Consider the following 11,951-nt stretch of genomic DNA (forward strand, 5'->3'; position numbering starts at 1 on the left):
GGTACACAAATTATTTTGAGACCAGGAGGAGAAAAAAAATAAAGCTGGTAAAAGAATGGTAAAAGAAATAGAATGGAATCAACCATCAATGTCTTGGCAAGATCCTCGGACTAAAGAATGTGAAATAGACGTCCAAAGATTATACATTTACAAAGCTAGCTAATCAAATGCCAGACACATTTGCTGACCCGAAAAAATGACTAAGTCATATATAAACCTGCTTGTAAAGCACCAACGAATTTGATGTCCAAGAAGAGACACAGTCAAGTTGCTACAGAGTCTAGACAACGTATGAAACGTGGTAGACCAAATAGGTTCCAAAAGATCAGAATCCTCGGAAACAAAAGAAAGGTGCAGAGAATGATAATCAAAATCCAAATCCGAGGTTACTAAGGAAACCATCCCATAAATGGAGATAAGGCCGGTCAGCTCTAAGGTACATGTACCAAACAATGTAGCTTGGGACGTAAGCTGCAAAATATTAAAGGTCCTGATAATAATGAATCTCAATCGATTATATCATGTCTGGAATATAATGGAACCAATAAGGAATGTCGACATAAGATGATTTATTTGCATACAAGGTAGCACTTGAATTTATGAATATAAGCGAGGATCATGAACCCACGTCAATATAAGAGTGCGCACTCGTAGAACATATTGGATTGAATGGAAACATGGGGTTAAATAGTTTAAGGAAGAAAGGCGTATTTGGCCATATGATTAAGACGCCATATGATGTTAAAACCAGTAGATATAAATGGGTCTTGTGAGGAATAGAAATAGTGAGATATAAAGCTGATGTTGCACAAGGATTCTCACAAAGACCAGTAATAGATTATGAGGAGACATACTCCCATGTGGTGGATGCAACTACTTTTAGTTTTCTCATAAGTCTGGCTATATAAGAGAGAAAATTAGACTTGCAGCAAGTTGATGTAGTGACTGCATATTTATATGGTCCAGTGGATAATGAAAGTACTAGAGGGTATTGAGCTGAAAGTACATCAAGTTCTCGAGAACAATATTGATAATCATCAAAGTATATGATCTGAATATCCTAGGAAACTCTGGATACAATTTTCCAAATAGTTGAATATCTCAAGAAAGAGTTTGAGATGAAAGATCTTGGAAAACAAAGTTTTGTTTGGGATTACAACTTGAGTACATTAACAATGAAATCCTTGTGCATCAAATAGTATATACCGAAAAGGGTACTCAAGAGATTTAATATGGACCAGTCTCACCCATTATCTAGTACATGGGCGTGAGATCACTTGTTTTGGACACTGATCCATTTAGTCCATTTAGTCCAGAGATGGACGATGCAGAAGTCTTGTTTCAGACACTGATCTGATTGGTCCATAAGAAGGATGATGAAGAAGCCTTTGATTTTGGTTTATTTTATACTAACCTGTCCAAAGAGGGGTTATTTGGTTTTGTTGATTTGTTTTTAGACATGTTATGTTTTACACATGGTGGTACACGCATATCACAACAACATCATCCAAGATTTCTTGTGTGTGTATTTGAGGTCGATGACTCAATATGTTCGATCAGATTGTGGCATGGCCGATGGTAAAGAAGAACTAACTATCATGTTCGAGGATGAAACATATTCTGCCTAAGATCTTCATCACCCACGGGTTGCAGAAAATTGGATAGGTCCAAGGGACCTTCAGTAATGTCCAAATCAGAGGGAGTAATGTGTGTCGTACTCTTTTTCCTTAACCTTAGTTTTTTCCCAATTGGGTTTTCCTGATAAGGTTTTAATGAGGCAACATTAAAACGCATTACAAGCTATAAATGGTTATGACATCCAAGGAGGAGTGTTATGAACCAGATTGTGAATAGCTCATAACCAAGAGATTATGATTTATAATCTTTTCATTTATCTATGACGATGTAATCTTCTATATAACGAACCTTTATGTTATGAATAAAGATAGACTTTTCCATTACTTTTATAACACAGTTAAATTGTAACTCATTGTATTATTGAAGACAGTAAAAACTTGGAACGTTAATTAGCAATGCATCAGTGTTCCAAACTTTTTTTTGTCATAACACTATTTTTTGTTTAAAGAAAAAAACATTGTTTTTTGTTACAGTTGTTTCACAAATTTGTCAAATAGCAATGCAATTAAAAGTTGTCGTTAAAAAAGCAATGCAATTAAAAGCAAAAATATCGAATACTACTCCTTCCGTTTTTAAATGTAAATAATTTTAGCTAAAAACATTAAATTTAAAAAAATTGTTTTCTTTTTAAAATGTATCATTTAATGTATAAATTCAACCAACTATTAAGAATCATATATTATTTTATTGGTTAACTATATTCAATAAAACGTAAAATGTGTATTAAAATGTGAAAACAAGTTATATTTTGAAACAAAATATTTTCTCTAAAACTACTTACATTTTAGAAATAGAAGTATATCTTAAAAAGAATTAGCTTAATTAATGGTTTCATACAAAAAGAAGGATAAAATAAATTAATTATTAATGTTAGTGATTATTTACCACTTTAGCATTTATAGCTTTCACTCTTCTCTTCCAAGCTCCACCGTAAACCCTTTCTTTTCTTCTCAAACTTTTGTAGCAGAAAGAAAGTAAAAGGAGAAAAAAACTTGCAAAGCTTAAAAAAACGCAGCGTTTTGAAAGGCTGACGATTCTGGCTTTCCCTACCATGGAAGCTTTCAGTCTCCTCAACTACTGGAAGAACAATGGTGGCGGTGGTGTTTCCTCCGGCCTTAGCTTCCTCCCTCCTCAGTCCTCCGACTCTTCTTGCCGTTACTCCGGCGAAGCCACCACCATTGTCACCTCCGTCTCTGTCAAGGAAACCGAGGAAGAAGATGCAGGAGACGACGAAGGACCGTTCTTTGATCTCAAGTTCGCTGTTCCGGTTGAAGAAGAAGAAGAAAGCGAAGAACACGGAGATGAAGTTTCCGAAGACGACGTCGGAGGAGGAAAAAGCGGAGAGGGAGATTCCGACTGTACGGAGGGTGGTTGTGAGTACAAGTTCACGCTCTCGTCGTGTTCAGGCGGAGAAGATGAGGGAGTAGATCAAGACCTTATAGTCTCTCCTTCCGGCGACGTTTACTTAAAGGGACAGATCGTCGAGGAGGTTGAACCGCCGTCAACGGGAACAGAGCAGACATGCTCCGTCAAAGCTCCGGCGGCGCAGTTATCGGCGTCGATTTTGAAATCAGCTACTAAGCTTCGTGTGTTCATGCTCGGCATGAAGAAATCGAAGCTACTCCTGGCGAAATCTGGAGACTTGGACAAGCAAAATCCACCTCTTCCTCCGTCGCAACCACCGTCTCAGTCGCCGGAGTCTCAACTGAAAAGTACCGTTACTGTGAGTTTAAAACCGGAAGAAGTGCCTGTAGTTTCTCTCTTCACGAGAGATAACAGCTTAAGAAACTCCTCATCCTCGTCTTCTTCTCCGTGTACGTCCACCACCACGAAGAGGCAAAACGGCAGCGAGCCTGTCGTTTCGGAAGAGAACCGGTTCGTGATGATGCAAAAGTATTTGAAGAAAGTGAAGCCTCTCTACGTCCGAGTTTCGCGTCGTTACGGCGAGAAGTTGAAGCACTCCGGCCCGTTAAGCTTGGACTCCTCCGCTCCGGCGACTATACCCGCGGCGGAGAAAGCGGGGTCTCCGGTGAAGAAGGCTCATAAACCGGGAAACATAAACATCAATATTCCGGCGGGTTTTAAAGTAGTGAGGAAGCACCTCGGTAAAAGCAGATCCTCTTCCTCGACGACCACGATTCCGCCGGCGACTACTGTTACGACGTCGTCTGAGTCAAGGAGACGTGACGACTCGCTTCTGCAGCAGCAAGATAGCATTCAAAGCGCCATTTTACACTGCAAAAGATCTTTCAATTCCTCTCGAGGTATCTCCATTAACATTTTCTTCTTACATTTCTTCTTCTGAATTTCATTAGTTATATGATTATTTTAATTTTTTTTTTCCAGATAAAGATCCGTCGGTGTTACCAAGATCGGTAAGTGATTCATCCTCTTACGATAAATGAGACAATCGTGGATCTTTTTCTCGCATAATAATTATGTTTATTGTAAATAGTAGTATATTTTTAGCTTTGTACTTTGGTAAGAGTGGTAGCAGCTATGTTTGGTCATGTAGTGATGATGACTAATGAAACTTTCGAACATGAAAAGCTTATGAAGAAGAAAAATAGACTTCTTCTTCTTCCTTTTGCATCATCTTTTTGAGGGTTAAGGGGAAATAACTTGAAATAGATAACTGATTGATGTATTATTCGTTATGCCCTATTGTCATATGGGATTATAGAAAATTGTTGGTGTTGTCTAGAATATGTGACAAAAAGCAGTGGTTAAAGAGTGGGCAAAAGATGTTAACCATGTCATTTACTTTGAATTTATTTCATTTCTTTCTTTTTTACTGTGTGAATGGTATATTAGTAAATATGGAATGACGGAAAGAGAAGTAAATGCGAAGGCTTTATTGATATGTGAGAGGGTGAAAGTTGAGACAAAAACAGTGAAAAAACAGATTTACTTTTCCCTTTTCCTTTGTCGATGTGATGTTCTCTTTTCTTTTTGTTCGTAAGTGGTAAAAATTTAAGGACGAAACAACGACAAAAAGAAGGAGGAAGAAAAACGAATCCATAATTCTCGCACAAAAAAAATTCATAAATTTCAAGCTCCCGTAGGATATAGAGTAGGTTCTATTGAATAAAAAGTAAAAATATAGCTTCCTATATAACATACTGACAAATAATAATAAAATAATTTAGAATAATATTGCTCTGACTCTGATTTCAAATTTATCAGTTGCAAAATCATCGCGTGCACACGGGTTACAAAATGCATGTCGATTATTTCTTCGAGTTGTAACATTCAATGCTTAGTAACCAAAAATCAATGATGTATAGTACTTATGTTATAAAACGACAAGTAACCTATATAAAGGATTTTTAAAATATACCCAGATTGAGTAAGATAGCCCAAGCCCAGTTTTGTCCAAATTTCTGTGAGGTTCAAAACAGAATTGAAATACAGATTAACCGTATCGAAACTTTTGGAGAAAAGAATCCAAATCAAGTTTCATTTCAAAAGCGTTTGATATTGTTTTCATACTAAACAACCCAAACCAAATCCATATTTGGTAAACAGAAATTGCTTAGCTAAAGTGAACCAACCCGCTTTTCTGAATGCATGGATGGACCGGCATGTGGTGGTTGCAAAGCTTGTTAACTCGTTTTAACGATATCTTAAATCCGATCCATCTCATACGACCAATATATTAAACCGGCATTTGTGCCGGTACAGTATGAGCTAATCAGTAGATGTAATGTGATGTGTATCTGCATCTAAGGTGGGGGTATTGGAAGTAGAAGTTTGATGGAATTTGAAGGAATCATAGTTTCCATTAAATTATACTGTTATTCAATTATGCATTTCATCAATTCTTTCAAATTCTTCTGTTATTGGATTAAAGATTTGTAATCAATTTTCTAATTACTTTAAATTCTAGTGTTATTCAATATTTGATAGATTTTGTAGTAATGTTATTCGAAAAGAATTTAATGGAAAATTATTGTAAAAAAACAAAGAACCAATTCCTTACTCTTATGAAGAGAATTGTATCGTAATAAAACACAACAATAATCACATTTATCTCTATTTCTCTGTTTTTTTATTTGTTCCAAACGTAGGGCAAAGAATGGTGACGATCAGTCTGAACCTCCATGTTCACATACAGAGTTGTAACTCATGCCTCTCTACGGTTTTGTAATGATAGTATAAACTATTGCACGGCGATCATATGGTCGGAGAATCATCGCCGTCATTTGTGACGGGAGAGAGAGTAGTGGTAGCACTCGTGGTTTCACGTGTTATCCTGTCTCTCCTTCTATCTCTTATCCCTCATGGTGTCTCCGTCTTTCTCCTCTGCCTATCCACTTTCCTCATCGAGTAACGCGCCGAGAGTTCTCCGCTTCTTCTCTCTCGTTTCAACGCCAGGTAATATTAATTTCCCCTTCGTAATCTATGGATCGTAATCCTCTCTCTATCTCGCTAGGATAGTTTCTGAAACTTTTTTTTTTTTTGAAAAAAGGGCAGATAGTTTCTGAAACTTTTCAATCTAGTTGACATTTGAAAAGCATGAAACTCGTAGTTTTTGTTTTCATTCTTTGTGTTATCATTAGTCAATGACGTTAGTTTAGTATTTACCGTTTGCTCATATTATTTGTTTGTATAAGATAATCATTTGCATATACATATGTATGTGAAAGATGACTAGTAAATATATTTATTTTTTCAATTTTTGTATTAGGATGGAAATGGGAGAAACGTCACAACCAAAAATTCAAAAATTTCATAGATTTTAGAGAAATTAATATTCTGTCAAATTTATGTCAATTCCTTTAAAATCCATAAGAAAAAGTAAACATAAGAATTATGTAAATGCATCCAAACCTCGTCAAATCTTATAATCTAGTGCAAAAATTCTTATTTATGAATTCTTTGAAATTCTATTAAATTTCTGGATCGAATACCACCCCCTAAGAGTCAAAAATGCGGGGTCATTCATATTAAATATTGGCCAAAGTCTCATTTACTCCGCCACTAGGTTCTTTTACTAATAGTTATTAATATATTTCTTATGATTTAAACATGAAAATAACTTATTTTTTATATTCTTAATTATTTTAGTTTTCTTTAATTTTTATCTCGGTCTACGTCTTCTTAGTACAAAAGAAAATCATAAAAATATGAAACCATGAGAGCATAATTACATATCAAATATTACACATAATAAAGTAAAATAAGAATGTGAACTTCCTTTTTAGACAACAAATGTGAACTTTTGGTCTCTCTTAATCTACTTTGTTTTTTAAACCAGGAAAATATATTAAATTACCAATAAACATTGAAACACACAAATCCAAGTAAAAATAAAATAAAAAATAAAGTTCGGTGATAATTTAGAAGAAAACTTAAAAAAAACTATTATAGTTAATTATATAATGATAAATCTAATTATTCATTAAAAATATATCTACTTTAGCCGTTTTAGAGATTAAACCATTAAACACATGTTCGTAACATGATTACATAAGCAACTCTCTGAACTTAATATTAAAGCATAAGTTTTCCTATAAATTAAACAGTAATAAAACATATAAGCGAAATAACTGCCATTAAATAATTTAGAACATGTAATAAAACCGATTTGCTTCGTAGTTTTTTAAACTCAACGAAAGAAAGAAAAACATAAAAGTCCAAATAAACAGAAAACAAATATCGAAAGTACAAAAATATAGATGTCAAAAACCCAAAAAAGGATCTAAAGCTAAAGAGAGAATTAAGCTTTGATGTTGTTCATATAGCCGTTAATGCAAACAACTCCACCAATAATATTGTTTGACAAAAAATATTGTTTGATCTGCACAAAATGATTGAACCACTGAAAAGAGAACGTTCACATCAAAATGAAAGTGATATCATAAAAATAACGCAAGCAATTGAAACAACCAGAAAACACTATACCTAGAGGATGAAAAAAAAACTATAACTTATACAACTTTGAATGAATGAGAAAAATGAAATTATAAAATTTAAAACATCTTACATTACATGAAAACAAGAATTGGTCTTCACTTGTGAAAGTTAAAACAATTATAATTTTAGTTCCAATTATAAATTTCGAGATAGTTATATTATTTAAATGAATAAATTAATGATTTAAGCTAAAAACTAATAAGAAGTTAAAATAATTATAATTCCAATTAGAAATTTCGAAATAGTATAATATTTAAATTAATAAATTAATTAAAAATTTCGAAATATTTATATTATTTAAATTAATAAATTAAATATTTAAGCTAAAAACTAACAAAAAAAACTAACAATAATATGAAAAATAAGCAAGATTAGCTAAAATCATGGAGAATGTGACAAATCAGCAAAATCACTTCATAAATAATAGCATAGATTAATGTATTTGTTATTGAGAAAATAATATATATCATTTTATTATCGCGCTAAACTTTTTACAATACCTATGAATTTCGTAAACAAAAATATTCCTCTTCATATACAAAGACTAAGTGGGGCTTATTGGATTAGGGATTTCATAAAATTTTAGGTTTTTGCCAAATTCTCCCTTATTGGATTAGGTATTTATAAAAAAAATTACAAATCCTCCTTTATTGGATGTATCATTTATAAAAACTCTTTTAAATCACCCTTTATTGGAAAATATGGATTTCATCAATGAGATTCATCAAAAGTTATTTTGGATTATTAAAAACTATCATTTACCCTTCAAATCCAATAGAACAAAATACCATCTAAAGAGATGGAATTTAAGAAGAAAAAAAAGATTATTTCATATTTACTACGATCTCCACGAGATCTTTGCGCCATATCAAAACTATCGGAGCTTGTAGCCACAACATCGTCCACAAAAAGGTCTGAAAATGAAGATGGCGTTGAAGGCACGGAAGAGTTATAAACAAATTGAGCGTTGGTTTCGACTGATGGGGACATAGACTGAGAGGGGGAGGTCACAACATCCAGCTGTATATCTTCTTCTAACATGACTAGATTAGCAAATCTGTTTGATCCTTTTGCATCACTTAACTGTAAGCAACTATCTCGGAGGCCATCTACACTGGATTTACATTTCAAATCCACCACAAGGGTAGACAGTGGTAGTGTGCAGCAGCAAAGACTAAAGGAGCAGAAGAAGTAGGTGAAACAGAAGTTGATGTAGTGATGTTCCCAATGAAACCAGAATCCGTGTTAAATTGTGTAGTTTCCGGAACACATACTATATCAGATAGAGAATCGCTAATAGATGTGGAATTATCTGCTGGTGAGCTTATAGGAGGGACAGAATCAGTTTCCATTGAGTCAGAATGAGTTATTTGGAGGGTTGAGACATTTGCATCAGTGTTGTATGCAGTAGCTTTAGATGGTACATGGAAACATACCTCTTCAGCTAACAAACCTTACTTCTCTTGCCGTCTTCAACATCTCCTAAAACAATATATCAGGCAAAAGATGTTGACGTAAAGTAGTTGCTATTGAACAGGAATGTATCAGAAGTTTGCGATCTGAAGAAGCGGCCATGCTCCGCCTTCAAGAGCTATAGCTGGTAGAAAATCTGTCTTGAGTCCTTCTTTAACTTGAGATGTGTTCTTGCCCGTAGCTTATCCCATTATGTGAAGAATATAAGTAGATCTATGGGGCCAAATATAAGACCATCCATTGCCACTTTGGCTGCCACTGTGCCACAAAACGTGTTGACTTCGGTACATATCAAAGCTTTTATATCAAGGCCTCCGTACCTGCGATACCGCAAGTATAACAGTTTTGCTGGATTAGGTGAGATGCAAACATGAGCATTTATAGCTAAATGATTATGAAAGAAGCAGGAAAGAAACCAGAAGTGGCCAACATTACCAACAAAACCAAGTCCAAACATGCTTGTGATAGCTACTCGCTTCCAGTTGAGCTTGAAATCTGCATCTTTATTTGTGTCCTGTTATATGGAAACATAGATTAGCAATATATTAACAGATATATTCATCCGGCAACCTATATATATGTCAATACTTTAGCCACAAAATCAGAGCAATATATAACAACCGTAAATATATATTTTTCCCCTACCAACCTATATCCATAGATCTTAGATACAAATAGGAATAGAAAGTTGTGGCCGAATTTATTATTAAAATAGTTTAGAAATATCTTACCAAATCCTACCAAAGTTTCCTTTTAAATCTCCATCCAAATCCTTGAATTCAACAAAACCCTACATCAAAATCATAGAATTCAACAAAACCCTCTAAATCTTAAAATCTTCAAAACCTACTCAAACCCTTAATTCAATAAGCCCCCCTAAAATTACAATATCGCAAAAGCATATATAACAACAAAGAAATCTTCTTAACCGGAGTACTAATCAAAATGTGGGGTATTAGTACTAAACAATGGGAAAGTATTCTTAATGTGCATTTATTCTACCATTGAGAAAATAATTTATCATTTTCTTAACGCGCTAACCTTTTAGGTATGTATTTCGTAAACAAAAGTATTTCATAATTCATATACAAAAGAGTCAAAGACCATGAAAATATCGCAAAACAGACAAAACAACGAAGAATAATAATATTCTGAACCGGATAACAAAACCGATCAATAACTAACTACTAATCGTTGACAAAAAAAAAAAAAAACTAACTACTAATCACATAACAAATTTTGAATAAACCGGCCGTTTAAATTAAGTCTCATGGTGCAACTCATCACACCAATTTTCCATTTTCTCCTTCCCATCACTTTAATCCTTCCTCTAACCTGAGCAACACTTGTCAGTTCCAAAAACCCAGACCTCAAATCCGAATCCAAACCCCTCGTATTCAATAACCGAAACGAACCGATCTCAGCCTCAATCCCGGTTACTCTAACCGTCTTATGAGCCTCTACCCGTCTCCCGCCAATCGTCGTCTCTCCCACAACTTCATGATCAGCGTAAACAATCCTCAACGAAGTATCCTCGAACTCGAAAGCTCCGAAGTTCGAATTTCGAATCGAGATATCGCTCACTAGCGTCGCGTTGAAGTAAGGGTTCGTTGAGTTGCCGCTGAATAGGAGATCTCTTGTGGATATAGATACGGTTTCGATCTCTGGTTTTGAGATACGGAGAAAGATCAAGGAGAGGATGAGGCAGACTGCGAAGACGATGACGATGATTGTTAAGGAGTAGACAAGACAGTTTCCTGGAGGCTCCTCTGTTTTCCGACGCCAGATTTTTGGTCCGTTCTGTTGTTCTTCATCGCTCCGTCCATAGATTTCTGTCGGTGCTAACGTCATACGATCTTCATCAGCCATTAGTGATAGGTGTTGTGATCAGAGGAGGAGGAGGAGGAGGAGTTAATGGGGAATGTGTGTATGTACGTAGTTGGTTTCATTTGGCGGTTAAAAGAGGAAGTTAAGGGGCTTTAGTAGGACACGTGGCGAGATCGTGACGAGTTAAGAAGAGTCCTCATATAATTACGCGGTATTTTTGTTCACTTTTTCCATAGGTTTTATTTCTCGACTCGGTATAAATTTCTTCAAGTCTTTTCCGGAGGCCGTGGTTTTCTTTTGTTTTCTTTAATGCACATATTTTCTTTTAATCATTATTTCCGCTTTTAAAAATACTATATGCTTATGAAAAAAAAAATATCTAATAGTATATAACTATATATTACCAAAGGCCAAACTTTTATGTAGTTTAAGGATATTTTTCCATAAAAAAGGATATTTTTCCATTTTATTATTGCATGAATAATTTCATTACTACAAGTCCATAAACATATAAAACTAAAATGATCATGTGATACGTAACAGCAAACAAGCGAAGAGGGACATCTTTGAAAAGTAGACCTTATTGAAAGAAGTAGGATGAAAATCAAATGAGAAAAACGACTCCTAAGACAAATCTCAAATCAACAAATTGGAAGTATGCTAAATTAAATGATTATTTGTTGTTAGTTAGTTAATTAACGTCAACGAATAATTTGCAACCAATAATTGTGGTGGCCGTTAGTCAGAGCATCTCGAACCATATTTTAAACTCTAAAATAGAGTTTAGAGTAAAAATGTTCTAATAATACCCTATCTTTTCATTTTATAATAGAATAAAAATGAATTTAGTCTATAATTAGAATAATCTATTTTTTTTTTAATCTTTCTATTTATACAATATAATATTATTGGAGTAAAACTTAATTCTATTATCATTATTCTATTTTGAAGAAAAAAATAGTTAACCATGGAAGACGTTCTTACTGGCGCAATGTTTCAAACTCTGTCATCTACGAACCTCCAATGTTAGTCTTTTCTTTGATTACCGGAGCATTTTAACTATCAAAAGGGGACAAATATTTTGATGTGCTTGA

The 11,951-nt window shown here is 34.3% G+C and overlaps 2 protein-coding genes across 2 annotated transcripts; one reads left to right on the forward strand and one right to left on the reverse strand.

Moving 5' to 3' along the window:
- The first annotated feature begins 2,542 nt into the window (after positions 1-2,542).
- Positions 2,543-4,233, forward strand: LOC106385294 (probable membrane-associated kinase regulator 2). Its single transcript, XM_013825221.3, has 2 exons — positions 2,543-3,902; positions 3,985-4,233. Exons 1-2 carry the CDS (start codon positions 2,690-2,692, stop codon positions 4,041-4,043), a joined length of 1,272 nt encoding a protein of 423 aa, XP_013680675.1. The 5' UTR covers positions 2,543-2,689; the 3' UTR covers positions 4,044-4,233.
- A 3,835-nt stretch (positions 4,234-8,068) lies between these two features.
- LOC106364239 (late embryogenesis abundant protein At1g64065) lies at positions 8,069-11,607 on the reverse strand. Its single transcript, XM_013803861.3, has one exon. The coding sequence runs from the start codon at positions 10,897-10,899 to the stop codon at positions 10,252-10,254; it is 648 nt and encodes a 215-aa protein (XP_013659315.2). The 5' UTR covers positions 10,900-11,607; the 3' UTR covers positions 8,069-10,251.
- Between the last annotated feature and the right edge of the window lie 344 nt (positions 11,608-11,951).

Source organism: Brassica napus, chromosome C9 (assembly GCF_020379485.1).
Source record: "Brassica napus cultivar Da-Ae chromosome C9, Da-Ae, whole genome shotgun sequence".
Classification (NCBI taxonomy): Eukaryota; Viridiplantae; Streptophyta; class Magnoliopsida; order Brassicales; family Brassicaceae; genus Brassica; species Brassica napus.

What these genes read in the sequence shown, in the direction of transcription:
- LOC106364239 (XM_013803861.3), bottom strand. Translation starts at nt 10,899, where the DNA reads ATGGCTGATGAAGATCGTATGACGTTAGCACCGACAGAAATCTATGGA.
- LOC106385294 (XM_013825221.3), top strand. Translation starts at nt 2,690, where the DNA reads ATGGAAGCTTTCAGTCTCCTCAACTACTGGAAGAACAATGGTGGCGGT. An exon ending in ATCTTTCAATTCCTCTCGAG is followed by an intron (nt 3,903 to 3,984) that starts GTATCTCCATTA and finishes TTTTTTTTCCAG; the next exon opens with ATAAAGATCCGTCGGTGTTA.